Source organism: Typopeltis vanoorti, chromosome 11, assembly GCF_054136105.1.
Source record: "Typopeltis vanoorti isolate ZY-2024b chromosome 11, IOZ_Tvanoo_1.0, whole genome shotgun sequence".
Lineage (NCBI taxonomy): Eukaryota > Metazoa > Arthropoda > Arachnida > Uropygi > Thelyphonidae > Typopeltis > Typopeltis vanoorti.
Window position 1 is genome coordinate 88952397 of NC_143559.1, and position 23084 is coordinate 88975480.

Below are 23084 nucleotides of genomic sequence, written 5' to 3' on the forward strand. Positions count from 1 at the left end.
CCTTTGCAATATGTCCCCTAAACTTCAGGTTTCTATCAATCATCAACCCCAGATCTCTTGTCTCCCCAACTTCCTCCAGTATAACTCCTCCCATAGAGTATGCAGCATCCCATCGATGTTTCCCAAACCTCAAGACCTTACATTTTGCTGCATTAAACTGACATCCCCATTCATTTGCCCATCTATCTAGCTTATTCAAATCCTCTTGCAGGGCTACCACATCTGCACTATTACTAATAATCCTTCCCAGCTTCGCATCATCTGCAAACAACTGAATATCCCCTTGCAATCCACTGGCAATGTCATTGATATAAAGGTTAAACAATATAGGTCCTAGTACTGAGCCCTGTGGGACCCCACTTGTAACCTCTGTCTCCTTGAAACTGCTCCACCATACACAACTCTCTGATACCTATCAGACAGCCAATCTTGAATCCAGTTGACCAATCTGACATCCAGACCCATGTGTTGCAACTTAAATATCAGCTTATCATGTGGCACCCTGTCGAATGCCTTTGCTAAGGCTAAGAAAAGAATGATATTATTATTATTTTTGACACCTCCAAGGAGTCCGAAGACTCATCGCTGGAGGACTGTAATAACTAAATCAGACAAAGGTGATGAATCAAACTGAATTTGAAAACAAAATGCACATTCTTTTACAAGATCACTATAATCTAAAATCATAGATCATAATCCTGCTAACTCACAGAAGAATAAAGTTTATAAATTACTGAAGAAAGTCACTTCCTGGCCTAAAGAAACTGTGAACAAGCTCAAGTATTTTCATGTAAAACTATCCAGAATATATGGAGCGCCAAAACTTCACAAACAAGGTATACCTCTATGTCCAATTGTGGATGGTATAAACAGTCCTGCATACAAACTTCCTGAACATTTGGCTAAATTACTAGCCTCCCCTTCACAGGTAATACTTCCTGATTTGTAAAAAATTCTGTTCACCTAAAAAGTATGTTAAAAGACTAACCATTATGTCTGAACTTTACTATTCACCAATGTACCATTAATCAAACCCTTCATTTGTTAGTCACATCACCCCCCCCCCCCAAAAAAAAACATATTTGAATTATTCAGATTTACTGTACATGCTGGTTTTATTTCATATGGAAAGGGACAACATACAAACAACTAGTTGGGACATCCATGGGCTCCCTCCACCAAATTGTGCCATAGATAATTTCTACATGGAACACTTAGAGAACAAGCAAGCAATACAAATCAGTGGTTTGGCTGTGTTTTTTGATAAAGTGTTTGCTAATGGGCCAGACATATTACAAGGTTCGTTATCTTTTTTTGTTTATAAAAAATCCATACATACCAGACAATATTTGCACAAAAAGTCACACCATCATGCAGCTCAACAATATGGTATCCTAAAAACACTATTCTGATTCTAAAAAGAGTTAGTTCTGATGATAACAACATTATCATCAGAACTATCTGTTCTGATGATAATGCTCTTACCACTGAACTCCATGTGCAACACACCATTTTTAGCTAATGGCTATAATCCCCCCCAAAATAGAAAAAATGCTAAATGTAATCCCCCCCCCTTTGTCCCTTAATACACAAGACTATAGCAAAAGTGTTACCATCTCATACATTCACGGCACATCTGAAAAAACATCCAGAGACCTTAATAAATATCAGCTCCTCACCATATTTAAACTGCATCAAATTAGCAACCTTCTTCAGTTCACCTAAGGACAAACTCTCTCCTTTATCACATTCAGTGGTGTCTGAAGTGCCCTGTACTTGCTGCTTGGTATTATTTCCTATGAACAGACAGGAAGAACGATCGATTTGTCTTGGATAACATAGGAAATACATTCTGGACCATTGTTATGGCAACTCAGGACTAGCAGACCATGCCTTGAATATCCCTTCCCATGGGATCAAATGGGGGGAAAGGGGGGGGGGGCTACACAGAATTCATAAGTTGGAGCATTTTGAATCAGCAATGGCTTGAAAGCATTCCCTCCAAACTTCAAGAATATATATATATATATATTTGAAAGAATTAAATGACTAAAAGCCAAGAGATAACAAAAAAAAACACCTATTATTTTGAACACACAACTAGTTTTGTCTTACTAGAAGATTTCATTGGGTGTATAACATAAAAGAGAAATAGGAAATATACATTACTAGAGAACTGCTGAATATTAAGTTACAAATGGATTGCTGCCATTTGTAGGCATTCTTCATTCCACAAGAATGTGGAATCACATGCTTGAGTATTCACATGGGTATGATCCCACTTATGCCAAAGTTGAATGGCTGAGAAATAACAGTCAGGGAGGTTATAGCTTAGGTGTATATTAAGGTGGACAAGATTGAGAATAATTTCTATTGAGTCAACAATTCTTCTTTCAAACTCATCATAGCATCTAAAAATGTTTTCTGATTTGTCATAGGTCACTGGGTGAATGGTGGGTTCTTCATCATCAGGGTTACCAGAATTAAGAGCATGAATTGGTAAGTGGTGGCTCTCGTTCTACCATAAGTGATCTTTCTCACATGCTTGTTTATACATAGTTATTATTATTATTATTAAGAGAGACCTCCAAGGAGTCAGGGAGTCATTGAGAGAGGCCATGCTATCTGCACCAGCTGTCATATCTGTTCTTGAATTCATTCACATTACTTGCACACACCACATCCGATGGCAATCCATTCCAATCATGCAGCATTCTATAAGAGAAAAAATCCCTCTCACTGCCTTTTTCACAGCATTCATTTGCAACTTTCAAGGTACAATCGTTTTCCCATCCTCCATAGAAGGAAAAATTTCATCTCCTGAAATTCCTTTTATGACCCTTTCAGAAGTTTGTAAGTCTCAATCACATCACCCCACTTTCTCCTGTTTGTCAATGTCTGCAGCCTACAAATTCTCAATCTACGAGGGTGGTCTGAAAGCTTCTCAGCCTAACAATGAAAAAAACGAATTTATAATTTCAAAATTATTGTTATTTTTCAACATAATCTCCCTTAAGACTAATACATTTATTCCAATGATGCTCCAGCACCGTTATCCTGTCCCTGCAGTGGTTCTCAGTAAGATCTGCAAAATACCCCTCTACAGCTGTAATCACCTCTTGATTCGAAGAAAAGTGCTGACCAGCGAGGAAGAGTTTTAGTTTTGGGAAGAGATAGAAATCAGAGGGAGCCAAATCTGGGGAATAGGGTGGATGTTCCAACAATTTATAGTGCAGATCACTTAATTTTCCCAAAACACCTTTGTGAGCAGGTGCATTGTCCTGATGAAAGATTACTTTTTTCTTCTGCCAACCGGATCTTTGCTCATAAAATTTTTCGTCTAGCCTGGTTAAAAGATCGGAATAATATTCCACTGTTATTGTTTTACCCTTTTCAAGATTATTAATAAACAAAATGCCTTTAGCATCCCAAAACACTGATGCCATGACCTTTCTTCTTGATGGAACTGACTTTTTCTTCTTTGGCACTGAACAACCAGCTTCTGTCCACTGTTTTGACTGCTGTTTGCTGTTTGGATTCTGGTGTGTAATGGTGAATCCAAGTCTCATCCATAGTAATAAATCGATGCTCAAAATCAGTTTTATTCTTGTTAAAACGCTCCAAGCACTGTTCACAAATTTTCATGCGAGTGTCTTTTTGATCTGCTGTGAGTAAGTGCAGCACCCATCTTGCGCAAAGCTTTTTCATTTTCAATTCTCCATTCAAAATATATCCTATACGTTCTTTTGAAATGCCTATAGTCTCAGCAATTTCATGCACTTTGACTCACCGGTCATCCAGTACCATATTGTGCACTTGATCAATGATTTCTGATGTTGTTACACTTTTTGGATGTCCTTCACGTGGATCAACTTCAAGGCTGGTATGCCATATTTAAACTTGGCAGCCCATTTCTTAATTGTTGAAAATGAAGGCAAAGAGTGCCCCATAAACGTTTATGAACTTCAAATGAATTTCTTTTGGCATTAAACCTTCTTTTACAAAGAATTTTATAACTGCACATTGCTCAATTTTATCCATTTCAAGGGATACAGACAACACTTTTGCTTCAGACAGTTGTATAAAACAAACTACTTGATAGAATGACTTGCAATTTCACATGGATGCTTATGACAGATGTCTTCTTCTTCTTCAACCTTTTGGTTTTGTCCACTACTGGACGAAGGTCTCCTCCATGATTTTCCAGACCACTTGGTTTTCTGCCTCTCCCAGCCATCTCACTCCTGCAATTTGTTCCAGTTCATCCCTCCACCTTCTTCTTGGTCCTCCTCTTTGTCTTGCTCCATCCATTGGTCTCCACTGTGTTGTTTTTCTAGTCCATCTCTTGTAACTGCATCTGGCAATATGGCCAGCCCATCTTCACTTACCCTGTTTAATGTATTTTACAATATCCATGATACCTGTTTGAGATCTTATCCAGGTATTTGTCTTCCTATCTCTTAATGTTATTCTTTCCATGCGATGTTGTGTTATTCTCACCTTTTTGTTTAGGGCTTCTGTTAAAGTCCATGTTTCTCCTCCATATGTTAGAACAGGAAGCATGCACTGGTTGAAAGCTTTCCTTTTTAGACTCATAGGGATGTCACTTCTGAATATGTCTCTCATTTTCCGTAAGCCATCCATCCAAGGTGAATTCTTCGTTCATTCTCTTTTCTTTGGCACTCCTCAAAGGATAACAATTGGCCAAATATACATATGAAGTAACTTGTTCTATTTCATGGTTTTCATTTCTATGGTTAATATATTTATTCATCATTGCTTTTTGTTTTTTCTCTATTTATTTTTAATCCAATTACTCTGGAGGCTTCATTTAGCTGATTTAGCCTTTCTTCCAGATCTTCAAGATTATCTGCTCTTAGGACAATATCATCTGCAAATTTCAGATGATGCAGCCTTTCTCCATTTATGTTTTTATTCCTTTTGTTTCCCAATCAAGGCTTCTAAAGACTTCCTCTAGTGCAGCTGTAAATAATTTGGGCAATATGGTGTCACCTTGCAAGATGCCTTTTTGTATTGGGAACTTTTCACTGTTTTTATATAATTTAATTACAGAAGTTGCATTATTGTAAATATGTTTTAGTATTCAATATATGGTTTCTCAGTTCCCTTTGTTTCAAGAGCTTTTAGTGTTGCAGACTAACTGAGAAAAAGTTGTTGTTGTTTTTTCTAAGTTTTACCAACTTAGAAAAAAAAAATCTTGCCGATAGTGTTGCCATCTATGGTCGAGGCTGAGAACTTTTCAGACCACCCTCGTATCTTCATAATCAGTATTCCACAATATCCTTATATCATTTTTAACATTCTCCTTTGCATTCCAGAAGATGAGACTTGAGTGCAATAGTTCACATGAGGTCTTATAAAGGCCTTGTACAGAGGCAAATTAACTTCCTTATCTTTATATGTCAAAGTTTGTTTCAGCATTGCAATTATTCTCTGAGTTGTATTTGCAATCTTTCCTAACACTGAACTCTTTCCTAAAATCATGCCAGCAACCATTTCCTAATATTGAACTGATAGCCATTTTCACATGCCCATAATTCCAGCCTATTCAAATCATTCTGTAGTACTGCATATAATTTGCACTCCTGATTACCCTACCTTTCTTTGCATCATCAGCAAATAGCTGTATGTCCCATGCCAAATCCTTCCCATCATTAATGTACAGATTGAATAACAACGGATCACGCACTGATCCTTGTGGCATGCCACTGGTTATCTTAAATCTTGCAGACTCGCATCCCCCACTTTTTGTATCTGTCAGCCAGCCATCCTCTTATCCATGCCAGTGTTTTATAATCCAATCCCATATTCTCCAATTTACACAACAATCCTCTATTCTGTATTCTGTCAAAAGCCTTAGCGAAATCCAGAAATATCATGGTATATTCTTTTCCCTTGTTGAAGTCAGTGATAACATTATTACAGAATGTGAACAAGTTGCTAAAACATGATCTTCCCTTAGTAAATCCATGCTGTTCTTTGCAAAGTAGAGATTTTCTCTCAACCCTTTTCTGTATGTGAGCTCTAACTAACTCTTCCAAAATCTTCACTACCACTCCAGAGAATAGCTCAATAGTTGGATACATCAGTATTTGCACCACCCTTATGCAATGGGATTACCATATAATCTTTCCACTCCTGTCCTGTGGAATTTTTCCTGTTCTGTTCTGAGACTCAAATTATATTGCTGGTCAAAGGAATAGCCAGTTCAGCATTAACACTCTTTTAGTATCCATGCAGATATCCCGTCAATCCCTATTGCAGAATTCTTATTCAATTTGTGCAACAGCTGCAATACACTTCATACACCTGAGTTTCTTTAAACAGTGAAGAAGTAGCAGTGATCTCAATGTTGTATACATCAGGTTAATAACTTTTAGCAAAATGGCTACTCATTAGTTGAACAGTCTCTTCTGCATTAGTCACTCACATACCATCTGCATTCAGCAGTTATTCTTTCATATTCATTCTTTCTTTTACTTGCAGCATAGCAATAGAATTTCTTGTGGGTTGTGTTTAGCTTGCAGAGCCAGATTCTTTTCATACTCAGACTTAGCTTTCTATATGGCAGTTGACTCTTCTAGCCTGCTGCTTATAATTTTCATAACCAACATCGTCCTTATGCACAGTAGTCCTTCCACATCATCTTTTTCTTACGAATCACTTGCTTAATTAGATTACATGCCCATGTCATTTGTACCCCATTTCTTCTTCGAATTCTAGGGATATATTCTGATATTGCACCATTTAAGTCTTTTTTTAAACACTTCCCATCACTGTGGATATCTACTTTCCATCCAGCAACTGATTCCATGGCACAGAATCCTGTATACTCCCCAAGTAGTCATAATTTACTGCTTTGTAGTGCAGCATGTAACTCTTTCTGAATGGAACACTCATAAACTTAGCCATTTTCCAAGTGAGTACCACATTATCACTCTCACCAACTGGATGCAGAATTGTTGCATCTTTAGTTAAAATCCCTTCTGACACTATAATCAGGTATAACACTCTTTTACCTCGGGCTCCATCTGTCACATGCTGCTTGAGGAAGTTGTCTTGCAATACTTCAATAAGGTTCAGTTTCATTCTTCTCATGAGATTTCACAGTTACCCAATCAGTGTTCAGATAATTTTTATTTTTTTTCATGTGATTACCACTTATGAAAGGTTGTAAGCCTATAGTATATTAATCCCACAAGTTGCTATGGATTTTTTTTATTCTTTTTTTATTAATTTTTATAACTTTTCATTTTCATTTTTTAAAATATTTTTTCTATCATCTGGAAAATTTGCTCTAGAGACCAAACATGGAATTTTTTGAAGCCACTTCAGGCCTCCAATAAAGAGGGTGTGTTCTCACACTGGGCAATTAAATTCATCTCTCACATACAGAAAGTTGAAACTTCCATGCCCACAGCAGGATCAAACCTTATCGATTGGAGTGTAGATGTCTCCCATTATGATTACTGCTTTCTCACTTATCATCTTTATTTGATAATGCATTTCTTCATCACTAGCAACTGATCCCCCTAGGTCTGTAACAACATCTCACTATATATTTGTTCTTGTTAGACTCCATTTCACACCAGATGGCTTCAAACTTATTGCTACATGAAAAACTGTTATTAGTATTGCAGTCATAGATCTCAACTATAACTGGATTCAAGTAATCTAATATCATTAGTAGCACATCCTCCTTCTCTCCTATTCTGTTTGTCCTTCCTAAAAAATACTGTACACTTTTCACTTTATACCAGTTAGTATGTCTGCTCTAGCCAGGGTTCACTAATACTTACAACCTGAGGTTGCAACATATTGACCAAGGCAATAAACTCTATCCTTTTGTGAAGAAACACAATAAGTTACCTGCATGCTTTGCTTTTTTGTATACTCTTGTCTATAGTCTGTGTGGCACAGTTTAAAAACTTGCGGATGTCTGTTCCAGGGGCGAATGTTAGTCTTGAAATTCATGCTTGCTCTTGTTATCATTCAGGGAATGAGAGGTGTGATTGAAGTCTTATTAGCAGAATAATGAATTACTGACCATTTAAAACTATGCATGGGTAACCGTCATATAACGTGGATGTTAAGTTCCGCAGAAATGGCGCATTATATAAATCGTGTTATGCGAGTCTCAGATCACATAGAAAAAGTAGGGTTATGTTCCGAAATCTTTTTTTTTTTTTTAAATTATATAAACAACAATGACATATCCAACAAAAAATATATTTTTATTTAATTCGGGTAATTCATGTAAGTTATGAAAACATATAAACTATGAAACAAAGACATAGTATAAAAATTACAAATTGTACTTAAACTTCATTGCACATAATGCATAAATGTTTTAGGCAAAATAATATAGTGCATATTTTAATGCTTTCATGGCACGAGGATTTGAGGATTGGTTAATAAACATAAACACTGGTTTTGTCATGTAATCACCTGATGCATTACTACAAAACAGTAGAGTAATTCTATCTTTGGAAACTTTGAATCCAGGAGCTGATCTTTCGTTTTTCAAAATATAGGTGCGTTTTTGCACTTTTTTTTCCAATATAACCCGGATTCATCGCATTGAACACCTGGTCTGCACTATAAATGTTTATAAACTTTGAGAGTTTTTTGTTTAATAAGATTTCTTTCCATCCATAGGAATTTTCTTTTGAGGTGCAATCTTCTGTCGAAATCATTAGAGATTTTTCCATTAGAATATCTCGTACACAAGCAACATGCTTTGCACTTATCGTTGACCCAGCAATAAACACTTTCTCGGATTTTATGTTCATTTTGTTTGGTTGTTCGAATTGTTGATTCATTTAAATTCAAAGTCCCTGCAAAAACTCCTGTTTTTTCTCTATTTTTCAACCAATCCAAGATTTTGAATATTTTTCTTCGAGAGAAATTAATTTTGTTTTCAATGTTGGTTTTTCCCTTTCATTGCAGTTTGTGGCCATTACTATAAAAATAATTTTTTACACAAAAAAAAGTAAGTATTACATATTGTGTGTAACTCACCAGAAAATAAAGTGCTCAGCTTGAGATGAACACACTTAGGATTTTTAATGCACTTTCCTGGCAGAAACGAGGACAATTTTCAACAATAAATATATGGTAAACAATTGAGGTACATGCATGCTAAAGGGTATTTCCCCTAATATAAATTTGCTATTTATAATTACATGTGGAATACAGGAAGACACAAATTTAATGAAGATAAAATTTGATTTTTAAGTCTCGCGGTGAAGATAAATGGTTACTGCAATTTGTAGACGCATTATATCGAAACTACATTGTATAAGTACCACGTTATACGAGGGTTACCTGTATTTAGAAATTTATGTACATTTAATCATACAAATACAACATTTATTTTACAAATGATATTCTATCTTTTTCAATTTAGCTACATGAATACAAATTTTACCCTACGGTTCTTCTTTATGAACTAGTCAACAACATTGTCATAAAAAGTTGGTTGTAACTTAATTTTCTCAAGCAACATGCACAATTGTAAAGGCTGGCTGAAGCTCACTGGCTAGAGCTACTTTGACTGCATATGGCCTGTGTTTAAGCAACAGGGTAAGATGACGTGGAGGGAGCAGAAATGGCTATGCGTGCGCATAAAATCACAGTGCTGAAGCGAGGACCTGGATGCTCCCACAACCGAGCAAGCCAAGGTAGCTTGACTAGCGTCGGCCTTCGATACACAACGTAAAGCTAAATTATTGTCGCGCAAGCTTAAAACATCTTCTGTCTACAAAAGAAAAAGCCTAAATGGAATGTTTATAAATGCATGCATTTATTAAACAAATAAATACTACTTCTTTTTCAATTAATGAGCTTGCGCAGCAAGCATGGAGAATTCTCCACTGGTCTGTTCTTATCTAGTCTTACTTGTGAAGACATCTTTGCTCATACTTGATAGATTTTTGCTGTCTGCCCAAAAATAGAACTAGATCCACAACTGGGAGTAAGAAACCCAGTTTGTTTGGTTCCATATGAATTGATAGATCGTTGACTATATTTGCTTGATAATTGCACTGCAGGTGGTGAGAATCTTTAATGTATGCCAAAGGTCACCAAAAGCTATTTGATTAATAATTATTGCTTTCTCTCTTATGAAGGCAGAGACTCATATTGCAGCTCACTTTCTTAGACTAGCTTAAAGTATTGAATTAGCATATGCCTGCCTGGTTGGCCGAGTGATTAGCGTATCTGCTCTCCAGCCAAAAGGCTGCAGGTTCGAATCCCGCCATGGGCATGGATGTTTATGATTGTCTGTGAAAATACTAGTGGTGGTGGCTGGCGATAGATGCCATTGGTGTAGAGCGTAGAGAAAGTAGAGCGGTTCATTGTAGTTGGATTGAGTGGTGGAGACAGAGAGTTGTGGAGCAGGTGCCCTCCCTCGATGAGTCTTTGGACTCCCTGGAGGTGTCATGTAATAATAATAATAATAATAATAATAGTAATAATATCCCAGTTCTTATTCATGCAAGGAGATGTATTTTCTATGTGAATTTCCAACTATTTGCTTCCTCTGTAAACCAGTGGCCAGACATAAGGGCATTTAACACATCACAGTCCTGTAGTTTTATGTGTGCTTAACCTTGTTCCTGAAGCTGCTTGATATTCTTCAAGCAGCTTCAGGAACAAGGTATGCTGTTTGTTTGGAGAAATTCTCATCTTAGCAGGCTATAACAGTGACATTATAGGCACATGCTGTCATGGTTATAGCTCAGTAAGAAAGATTAGGGTGGGTTTCCCTAAACAACATGTTTATTAGAAACAGAAAGGGTTCTATTGTAGTTGTGCAAATGGGACTAGAAAGAGAAATGCTTTGTTTACTTCTGCTGTGTGGTATAGGTATGATGATCCTGCTATTTATCTTAATGTAGAAGTGAGCATTAGGGTATAACACTTTAATGGCTTGAATGATGGCAGGGCTAAAACCAAAGGCTTTTAGGAAGCTGAATAAGTAAGGATGTTCAATCAGGTCACAATTTTTTTCTTGTCTAGTATTACAAAGCCCATGGCTTGACTGCTGTTGATAGCTATACTAATCAGATTCCTTATAAGATATAGGTTTTCATGGATGTATCTTTAAGGATAGAACTACTCTGGTGCCTATCTGTTATTTTATTCAGAGCAGGATTAAGTATTTTGGCAGTGGCTTTAGATATTGTTTTACCATCTGTGTTTATAATGCAGATAGTTTGCTAGTGGTGTTGATGAATATGTAGATATCCAGTGCGTGTGTGTGTGTGTGTATTTCACCTTCAGGGTGGGGGCTTTAGTTTTTTCTCCTCCTTGTTTCTTCACGCATGCTATGCAATGCGGGTGATAGCTTTGCATAGGATACTCTCTCCCTATAATTAAGTAGCCAATTGCTTTTCCATTCAAGGGTACTTCAGAAAAGCAGTTTCCATAGGCTCCCCCTCCCTCTCTCTTTAAATCCTAGCAGCATAGTGATAGAAAATTTCAGTATTATTTCCAAGCCTCCATGGAGTCTGAAGACTCATCATGGGATGTTGAACACACTCAGACCACAATAACTGTCATACCTTGCCTTGAACATATTCAGTATTGGAGCACCCACTACCCACTTTGTTCATCCACTCATTCACCGCTCACCAAGCAAAAAACTCTTTTTAACCTCTTTACTCAGATAACCTTTGTACAGTTTCCAGGGATGATCTCTTGTTCCTGCATCATCCATTATTCTATGCCATAATGCCCTGAAATTTGGTAGGCTTCTGTGATCAGTTGTATGGCTTAATCATATCACCCCCCCTCCTCCTTCTGTCTACCAAGCTCTGAACCTAAATGTAATCTACTAACAGTCTTAGAATGTCTCTTTACCAATAATTTTTTTATGTATATTTTTATTATTATTAGTTACATTTCCATGGAGTCCAAAGACTTATTGCAGAGGTCACTCTACGCCACCTACACACTACTTAATCCACCATCTACATACTTGTCATCTCCTTCTGCTAATTGTATGTTTGTCTGTTAATTCCATGTATTCTGCTTAGTTTGTCTGTGTATGGGATGAAAAAACTGAAGTTTCCAGGTGGAAAACATGTTGTCTTTGTATGAGATCGGTTAACTTGCCTTCAGTTGAAAAAGATTCCTCTCATCATCATGAGAGGAATCTTTATGTCTTTATATCTCACACCCTGTATTATTTTTATGAAAGTTCCATGGACGGTCATGAATTCTAAATATATATATTTATCTCCATTGGTGTTTCATAAAAATTCTTGTATATTTAAACGATGTTTAGTATATTTAAATATACTATTTGCCATTTCCTGAGTAATATAAAGTTCCACAATTCAAACTATTCATAAGTCCCAATTTTTCGAATCACTTTTTGCCATTTTGGATCTGAGGACCAGGGGTGTTATTTTTGCTTTATCACTACAAACTTTCAGTGGGGTGTTATTTCATTCCATCAAAGCCATTATTGGCCTGCATAGTGGCCCTTCTCTCATTCCTCATTGCAAGATTTCATAATATGGTAATTATATTGCTGCTCATGGCTCATGGCTCACACACACACACACACACACACACACACACACACACACACACACACACACACACACACACACACACACACACACACACACACACACACACACACACACACACACACACACACGGGGTTAGCACAAATTTAATATAATTGCATTTATTGGAATGAATTTCATTGTCTGTATTTCACCAGTGCTCATTAATACTGTAAATTTTCATGTGTGTTATTGTTTTAGACTTGTCTAGTGATATTGTTTCTTATAGGAACGACTGAATAAAAGTGAAAGACAAAGATTTAGAGAAGAAGCTGAAATGTTAAAAGGTTTGCAACATCCTAGTATTGTTAGGTTTTATGATTACTGGGAAATGGATTTACCTAAAGGCAAATATCTTGTTTTAATAACAGAACTCATGACATCAGGAACCCTTAAAACGTAAGTGATAGTTTATGTAAATTTAAGTAAATGATACTCAACTTAGATTATACTTTGTGTAATGTGCATGTTATTCCCAATATATTATTATAATCATTATTCAGTCCTTAGGTGAAAACTTTAAATCAGATTTGTATAAAATCTGTACTTCGATTATTATAAGTCATAATCCTGCCTGTGTATAAGAGTTTGAAGTGTAAAGATTTTTTATAGTATAAGGATTGCTATAATTGACTGTATATTGTATAAAGGACACACACACACACACACACACTGTATAAAGATTGGTGGACTACAATATACCTAATATCTTATAATAAATATACCTAATATTTTATAAACATCTCAGATAATAATACTATTTTATTACAGACAATATTGAATATATATATAATGATAATGAAATAAAAATATCTGAAAAAACAGTCTATAAACTGAGGTGTCTAAGACATGGATGTCCTCTGTCTCAAACACTTTTTTTTTAATATATATACAGGGTGTTCGGGATAAATTTGACATATTTATAATTAATTATATTTTTCCGTAAGTTACATGTATTAACACACACTTCTCTTCATTTAAAAGTTTGGACCCTTCTTCATTCATATACAAGATGTCAGAAAGGATGGATAGCTGGAACCCACCTGAATCATGGAAGAGAATAACTTGTATCATGATGATTCGTGCCCGCCATCAAAATAAGGATATTACGACTGCTGCCCAATGCTCCCTGAATACAGTAAAAACAATCAGGCATGAACTAGAGACTTGCAATGGTGACTACGAGGATGTAGCAAGAAGAAAGATCCCTAGCAGACGATCTGATTGCGTTCGTACAGCAGAATTCCTCGCAAATCTGCAGGAACAGGTGTTGAAGAACCCTGGCATTGGAATTCGGGCTTTGTTCGTGGAGTTGCTAACTGTAGTCAAGCCCTGGATAACAAGGGTAGCCAATGGTAGGCCGTATGTATGGCAGCAGGATTCGTCCCCTTGCCACACCTCTGGGAAAAGTCAAAAATGGTTGTCTGAAAATTTCTACGACTTCACCAGTCCAAATGTTTGGCCTCCAAACTCCCCAGACCTTAACCCCATGGATTATTTTGTATGGGGCGCAGTTGAAAAAGACACCAATCGCACTTCCAGTAATACAAAAGCCCAGTTAATGGATAAAATTAAAACAGTTTTTGCGGCCCTTCCCAGGGAGACTGTAGCATCAGCTTGTTCGAGGTTCCGAAGCAGAATTGAAGCTGTGATCGATGCTAATGGTGGTTATTTTGAGTAAATCTTGTTGATAGTATTGTAATTAACTCTGCCTGTAATGTTTTTTTGTCAATTCATTAAATTTAATAGATACAAAGAAGATTTTCTTTTTCCTTACGAAACTGTGAAATTTATCCCGAACACCCTGTATATATATATGAAATACTGACACATTTATAAAAATTTCCCTTAATAATAAAATAAACATGCTATTAGTTGTAGATGATTGGGAGATATTATCCCATAAGAAAGATAATTTACAAGGAGCAATACATAATTTAAACACCATAGTAGAACAGTTTGGAATGAAAATGTTTGATTTTCATTCAAAATTAATTGACAAAATTAAAACAGTAGTATTTTGTGGATAAAATCCAGTTAGAAGTAAAATAGTTATTAATAAGAAAATAATAAACAGATTAAATATTTTTAATTATCTTGAATGTGCAATATTATATGAAGGACAAAAAGACATTCAGTTAAAAACTTCAAAATTTTGATAGATTTTTGGTCTGATAAAAAGTTCTCTTAATGATATGCAAGGAGCAAATACTGACAGTGGTTTTTGAAGCAGTATGGTGTGAAATGGAGGTGTACAGGATGAAATGTTTAGTGGGATTTGCTATAGACCTGGTAATGTGGAGAAGGCAGTGAGAAGGAAATGTTTAGACAAATTGGTCTGGCTAATAAGAAAAAAGTGATCGTTATATGTGATTTCAATTATGGTAATGGAGATGGAATGAAGAGACGGCATCAGGAACCAAAGAGAATAAATTTCTTGAGTTTTTAAGGGAAAAACTACTTTATGCAGTACATAACAGAGGCCGCATGTGGATCAAAGGTCTTGGATTTGATTATCTCATCAGAAGACATTGTTATAAATGAAGTACCACATCTTCCTACAGTTGGCAAAAGAGATCATGAAGTGATCACTTGGGTGGTGGCCAGCCATATGGGTTATATGTGGGACTATAGGGGTAAGTGATTATGACAAGCTCAGGAGGTAGCTTATAGCAATATCATGGAATGAGGAATTGCATTGGAAGGAAATCAGTGCTGCTTGGTCTCTACTCAGGAAGTATCTGGCAGAGGCAATGACTGAGTGTGTTCCAAAGATCAGAAGATTAAATAATGTTAGTGTAAAATGGATGACTGAAGAGGTGAAGCATGCAGTCTGAAAGGAAAAAGGCATTGTGGAGACAGCACATAATGAGTGAGTGGAGATAATCCATTACATGAGGAGTACAAAGAGCAAGCAGGGAAGGTAACTCATTCACTTAGTAAGGGTAGCAAAAGTGCAGTATGAGCAGCAGTTAGCAAATTATGCTAAAAGAAATCTTAGGGAGTTTTTTAATATATGGCCTGTAGAAGGAAGAATGATTATGGGATGATGATGATGGTCACTGATAATGGGAGAATGATAAACACTGAGGAGGATATAGTAGAGGTGTTTAATGAACAGTTCATTAAAGTATTCCAGCCTAGTAATTGTAATATAATGCAGAACTTGAAAGCAGTGGGAATGGAGGAGGAACTATTGCTGGTGAGTTAGAAGGAGGTATATGAAGAATTGTTCGCGCGGTGTGCTTCGCAACCATATGCCCGGGGAAGGAGTGTCCTAGGTTCGATTCCCGTTGACGATGTGAGGAGCTTGAGGATCTTCCTCAGCCATAGCCAAGTTAGTTGATCTTGGGTATGGACAGCAGGGTCCCCCCCCCCTCAGCTCATCTGGGGGTTTCATCCCGCAGGCAAACTGGCCCCGTGAACACACAGGCTACAGTCAAAAATATATACTTAATCCCTCATTAGGAGGGCTCAACTAGTCCTAGGGGCTGTTGAGGAATGGGGGGCGGGGGAATCCCACACGAATAATTTAAAAAAAAAATGAAGAATTGAGTAAACTTGATGTCAACAAGGCCATGGGACTTGATGGTATGTCACTGCATGTTTTGAGGGAATGTTCCAGGAGTTTTAACTTGCATTTTTAATTTTTAACATGAGTCTTAGATTAGCCCAGGTTCCAAAGGAGTGGAAAGATGGCAAAATTGTTCCACTTCATAAAGTGGGAGATAAGACTAAGGTTTCAAATTATATGCCAATCTGTTTGTCTCGAGTGGTGGTCAAGGTGTTGGAAAAGCTAGTGAGGAGAAGTATTCAGAATTTGGTTGACAGCAGTAGAATTCTTTTTAATGGATAGCATGGATTTGCTAAAGGCAGATCGTGTTTTAGCAATCTGCTTACTTATTAAAACAAGGTAACGAATACATTGGGCAAGGGGGATACATATACAGTAGCATACTTAAATTTTGCAAAGGCTTTCGATAGAGTTCCACATGACAAACTAATAGTTAAATTGGAACAGATGGGTTTGGGTAGTAGATTAGGGCACTGGATTGAAGATTGGCTGTCTGATAAGTATCAACAGGTTGTGTATGGGGGAGAGCAATATCCCACTGTTTAGGGACCATTGTTGTTTAATTTCTATGTAAATGACATTGGAAAGGGCTTAAATGATGATATACACAATATACCTCTAGCTTTGTAAGGGGACCTAAATAGACTGTCTGTAATGGGCAAGTATGTGGGGGATGTCAGTTTATTGTTGCAAAGTGTAAGGTTTTAAAATTTACAAAGCAAAGATGGGATGCAGAGTATAGGATTGGTGGAGGATATATTAGAGGAGATGAAAGATCTCGGGGTGATGGTGGATAGGGACTTGAAATTTCATGGACATTTTGCTAAAATTGTGAGGTTAACACAGTGGATTATGGGAATGATACAGAGAATCATGATGTGTAGAAGTAAGGATGTTTTGATTCCATTGTACTTTGATCAGGCCAGAATTGGACACAGATTTGATCACCAGGTTTTAAAAGGATGATGAGAATGTTGAAGAGGATTCAGAGGTGATTGACCAAGTTGTTTTATGGCCTCTGGAATGTGGAATATGAGGACAGATTGAGAGAATGCAAATTACAGAGCCTAGTGGATAGAAGGAAGAGGGGAGACATAAGTTGTTAAGAGGCAATTTCCAGATTAGCATGGATGAGATTTTTCATGATATATCTGGAGATAGGGGAGAACGAGAGGTCATAAGATTGGTGTGAGCAAGGGGATGAGGAGTATATTTTTTGCATAAAGAGTGGTAAGTGATTGGAATGCATTGCCTGAGAATATGGTGAGTGCAGGGACAGTAAATGCATTTAAGTCAAGGTATGATGAGCTGTGCATGTGAGATTGGGACCTCTCACAATGAGTTTCTTGACTATTGATATGGTGGTCTATTGATGATAATAATAATCTTGTATGAAAAAAAACATGCTTAAAAATATACAGTACTTTAGCAGTACTTACATTGTTATGTGGTAACAAAATTTGGGCAATAAGCAAACAAGATAGATAAAGAATAAAAATGAGTGAAATGAGATTCTTGAGAAGAACTGCAAAATACATTATTGGACCAAAAAAGGAATGAAAGTACTGTATTTTAAAATAACTAAAAATAAAAATCAGTAGAAGTAAACAAACAAAAATAAACAAAACTGGATAGAATCTGTAAACTGAATTGCCAACACTCTATATCCTAAACAGTTAATAAAATACTGTATTAACCAAATGGGAAGAGAAGACCAGGTGACTCTCAAAAGCAAGGTTATTAGATTAAAAATGAGACTAGAACTGATCACAAGATCTAGACCTATGTTTAGTGTTATGGTGATAAAGATTGTATGTTATAATATATGCTATATAAAGATTTATATAGGGGAGAATATCAGAATGTAACTAGATGAGTTGTTATTTAGGAAATGATCTATTAGATAGTATTATAATGGGTTTACATAATCAGTGTCTTATCAGAAGCACCTGATTACCAGGAGGGGAGAAGAAGTCCAAAATTTAAAGGGTTTGTGCACTGGAAACAGTAGTATATGTTGGTGGCAGGAGGTAGAATCAGTGTAAAAATGGAATATCTAGAATGCGTTGGGATCAGAAAGGGAATAGGATAGGTTAAGGTAAAAAGAGGGGGATTGATGCCTAGTGCTGAATGGTATCATGGTTTATGCTGCTTACAAATCCCCAAAGTAAGTTACTCTTGTTGTGTATGAATATCAGGAGTATCAAAACTAAAGAGAAGGATTTTGTTACAGATTAAGTTAATTTGTCCAAAAAAATTGTTGGTATAGGTGAAATCTGGCTAGATGAAGATGTTATACTAGTAGAACTGGAGAGTTATAGTATTTTCTTTGAGGATGAATAGGTCAAAATATGAACTAGGAAAGGTGCTATTGACAATAGCAGAAGAATTTACCATCTCAAGGTAGAGATAAGGAGGGAAAATAGTGTTGACAGTTTGAGACAATATGACATGAAGTGAAGGTAGACAAGAATAAGAGTGAATAAGAAGGGATTGGTCATTGTGGGTGATTTTAAAGGAAATATAGATTGAAAGGAAGAGATAGCATCTAGACGACAAAAAAAAAAAAATAAAAAATTTGAGTTCTGAGAACAAAGAGAGGTGTTAAATCTACCATCATATGGTGAAAGTGTCCACGAGATAATCACCTGGGTGTTAAGCATTTCTGTGAGAAAAGGATATATGTGGAACTGTAATAAATCTTCTAAAGGATAATCTTGCATACAAAACTTTACTTCAAGAAACTGGTAAGGCTTAAGGATTTTAGAGTGATAGAATGTTTTAGAGATGGTAAAAACTACACTGAAATATCACCATGCGATGCTTAGAATAACACATGATTTTGTGAAAAAGAATGCATATGTAAACCACAGTAAAAAAAAAAATGGCAACTTTTTTTTTTAAATTAGCTCCATGCACAAGAGGTCCCAAGACCTATGATACAGCAGTATCATGTGCGTGTGTGTGTGTGGGTAAGTGGTTAGAAGGAAAAATTAATTTATTGATGTGTTTTTTGAAGATCTGAAGGTTGTAATCATTGGGGAAAACAGTATAGGGAGGACACTTCCAAGAAGCAGAGATGTATGGAATGAAGGCAGAGGATGAGAAGTTGATTCGATGAGTTTGGAGTTTAACTGTATATGGGTGTCGACTGCAACTGCTCATGTTCATATAAGAGTAGAGGAAATCCAATACAATACACAGCTTTGTGATGACAGCACACTACATTCCTGCTTCTCACTTGACAAACCTTGCACCAAACAACCCACCACAACTCACAGAACACAACAACCTCTGTAAGCCTAAATTCTGCTCTCCAAGCCATTCTTTGACATGGCTTTGATGACCCTGTCAATTTCAATGCCTGCAAAACACAGTTCTGCCTTATTTCCCACAAAAAAGAACAATGTTGTCCCATCTTGCATTTGACAACATTCAAATCTCTAGGTGGGTGCTTAAGGGTCAAAGCTGTATAACTGAGAGGAGACCTCCACATAGCCTTTAAAGGAATGCGGAGAACCGACCAGGGCTTCTGACCTAATGTCCAATCCTCACCTTCTCGTGGTGCACCCTGTTGGGTATCTACTTTGATACTGAACGAACGAGGATGGGCTGGCAATTTGGGATTTAGCCGACCAAATTGTATTCTTATTGGTTAAACCAAAATAAAAAATGATGGTACAACATGACAAAATTTCATGCCGGCTGGGGCGTCGCCCGGTTAAACAAGGCCCCCGTTGTTTTCGCCAGGGAACCAGGGCGAACAGCGAAAAGTCAGCTACTGGAACAAATCTGAAAACAAACCCCAACTCAACATCACCAGAGTTAAAGATCGGTACTATCAACGTAAGAAGCCTGAATGGCAAAGAAAGGGAGCTAGCTGAGGAATTAGATAAGTACCAGATCGACATAATAGGGGTGACTGAAACAAAAAAGACCAAAACTGGTGAGATCTTTCTGAGCAATAAATACAAAATGTTATATTCAGGCAATAACAATCAAGGAAAAGAAGGAGTAGCCATAGTATTCAACACAAAATACGAGGCTAATCTTCTTGAATGGCAGTCAGTCTCAAGTAGAGTAATGTGGGCAAATATGAGAATGGGGAACTGGACAATGAGACTTATTTGTGCCTATGGTCCCACAGAAGGTTCTACTAAGGTAGAAGTGGAGGAATTTTTTGATGCTTTAGAAAAAGCAACTGACACAATGAAAAAGGAAAAGTTGGTCCTTGTTGGGGATCTAAATAGTAGAGTAGGAAATGATTGTGAGACATACAAAAATATTTTGGGAAAATTTGGAGAAAAGAGCAAAGCTAATAATAATGGCAAAAATCTGTTGGATTTCTGCTCAGGACATGGACTGGTTATTACTAACACCATGTTCCAACATAAAAATGTGCACAAATTCACATGGAGAGAAGAGGCTAGGAATAAGAAAAGTCTCATTGACTATGTTATTGTTGATAGTGATGTTTTCTCCCTGGTGCAGGACACCAGAGTGTACAGAGGATTTGAAATTGGAAGTGATCACTATTTAGTCTTGAGCAGGATAAAATTGAATTTCATATTGAAAAGAATAACATGTAAGAAAGTTTTAAAGCGAATAAAAGTTGAGCAGCTCTCAGATGTAAACTGTAGACTAAAATACAGAAATATTATTGAAAAGAAAATGAAAGAGTTTGAGAACAGGAATCAAACCTTGGAGATTCAGTGGCAAACTCTGAAGGAAACATTGATTGATTCTGCCAGAGAGGCATGTGGTGAGGTTGTGTGCAAAGATAAAAAAATCAGAACTCCCTGGTGGACACAGGAAGTTAAAGAGGCAGTGAAGGAAAAGAAGAAAGCATATCAAAAGTTCCTGGCAAATAAGTCAGCTTTTACTCTTACAGAATACAGAGACAAATGTAAGAAAGCTAAACAGTGTGTAAAACTAGCTAAACAAAAGTCATGGGAGGACTTCGGCAAGAATATAGAAAATAAATATCAAGAAGGTGGCAAAATATTCTGGAGGTTGTTGAAGAAGCTTAGGAATGGAGGAAAGAGTGCTGTAAAAGGAATTAGAGATGATAAAGGTGAAATGAAAACAGGAGAAAAAGATATCCTTGAAGTATGGAGTAATTACTTTGAAAAACTGCTAAATGAAACAAGCAGTGATGACAGCACAGTGATAAAAAACACTGACCAGGCATGCAGTCAGCAATACATATCCATACTTGAAGTAGAAAAAGCCATCAAAGGCTTGAAATGTGGAAAGGCAGCAGGAGTAGATGATATTCGACCAGAAATGCTGAAGTATGGTGGTATAAGAGTCTTACAGTGGCTGCACTGCATAGTTCAGAAAGCCTGGACAGAGGGACGAATTCCCGATGATTGGAGTAGAGCTCTCATAGTACCCATATATAAAAAGGGAAATAAAACTGAATGTGAGAATTACAGAGGTATTTCCCTACTGAGTGTTCCTGGCAAGATCTATGCAAGTATACTTGAGAAACGGTTGAGAAGAATTGTGGAAGAAAAGCTTGGTGAAGAACAAGCTGGATTCAGGCCAAATAGAGGCTGTCAGGATCAGATCTTCACTATACGACAAATAGTCGAGAAAGCATGGGAATATAACAAAGATCTGTATTTAAGTTTTGTCGATTTGGAAAAGGCATATGACAAGGTGCCAAGAGAGAAGCTATTCAATACGCTGCAGTTATATGGTGTCAATGGGGCATTATATCAAGCAATACTTAGTCTTTATTTGAGTTGTGAGTCAGCAGTTAGAATTGAAGGAAGTACAGGAAGATGGTTTAATGTTAAATCTGGTGTGAGACAAGGATGTACATTATCCCCTCTGTTATTCATTATCTATATGGATCACATTATGAAGGAATGTGGTATTAAACCTGATATCAAAATTGGAGATGTTAATGTCAGCTCTTTGCTTTATGCGGATGATGTTATACTTCTAAATAAATCCGCTACAAGTCTGCAAGATTCTCTGACTAAATTGAATAGCTGTTGTAATAGATATGGTATGAAGGTCAGCAATAAAAAGACAAAGACAATGAAAATAGACAGAATCATTGAAAATGTCAACTGTGTTGTGAATGGAGAACCTGTGGAACAAGTAAAACATTTCAGCTACCTAGGCACAATTTTTACTGAAGATGGTAAACTAAATATAGAAATAGACAACAGAATCAGCAAAGCTGGTATCGTGGGAAGTCAATTGAATAAATTCATATGGAATAAGAAAGAAATTAGTCGGAACACTAAATTAGCTGTATACAAGACTGTGTTCAAACCAATTTTAACTTATGGATCTGAGAGCTGGGTCAGAAGTAAAACACTTGACCAAAGACTAGAGACCGCAGATATGAGAGTCCTGAGAAAAATTAGAGGCGTGAACAGATGGCATCAATGGCAATATCATATTAAAAATGAGGATATTAGGAAAGAACTTGACATTGTCAGCATCCAGGAATGCGTTAGCAGAGCTAATCTCAGATGGTATGGTCACTTAAATAGAATGGGAGAGGAAAGATTAGCAAAACAAGTGTTCTCTGCCAGGTTGGCAGGAAAACGACCCAGAGGAAGACCAAGATATAGGTGGATTGATACGGTACAAAGTGCCTTAGACGATAGAAATATAAGATCTGATAATGTTGGAGTCTTGACAAGTAACAGACTGATTTGGAGGAAAATTGTAGATAGGAAGTTAGTAATGATGTAATTTTTTCATGTAGTACTGTCATATCCTGTACACCCCTTGAGGGTACATGGCAGGAATTTGATGATGATGATGATGATGAAATCTCTAGGTAAGATGAGATCCTCTCCTTGGAATTACCTTGACATCAAGACTCTCTTGGCATAAACAGATCGCCACCATTGCCTCCTTGGTATCCAAAAAATTAGAAT

The 23084-nt window shown here is 36.8% G+C and overlaps 1 protein-coding gene across 5 annotated transcripts in view; it reads left to right on the top strand.

The window, feature by feature from the left end:
* The window catches only part of LOC150101835 (uncharacterized), a 574375-nt gene that overhangs the window by 170676 nt on the left and 380615 nt on the right, over positions 1-23084 (top strand). For 4 of the 5 annotated variants that reach the window (XM_090400439.1, XM_090400440.1, XM_090400442.1 and 1 more), the window contains exon 4: positions 12832-13001. In XM_090400439.1, coding sequence (XP_090256565.1) covers positions 12832-13001 — 170 coding nt within the window. Of the gene's footprint in view, positions 1-2438; positions 2500-12831; positions 13002-23084 lie in introns of all 5 variants that reach the window. The other variant, XM_090400441.1, reaches the window with a different exon arrangement.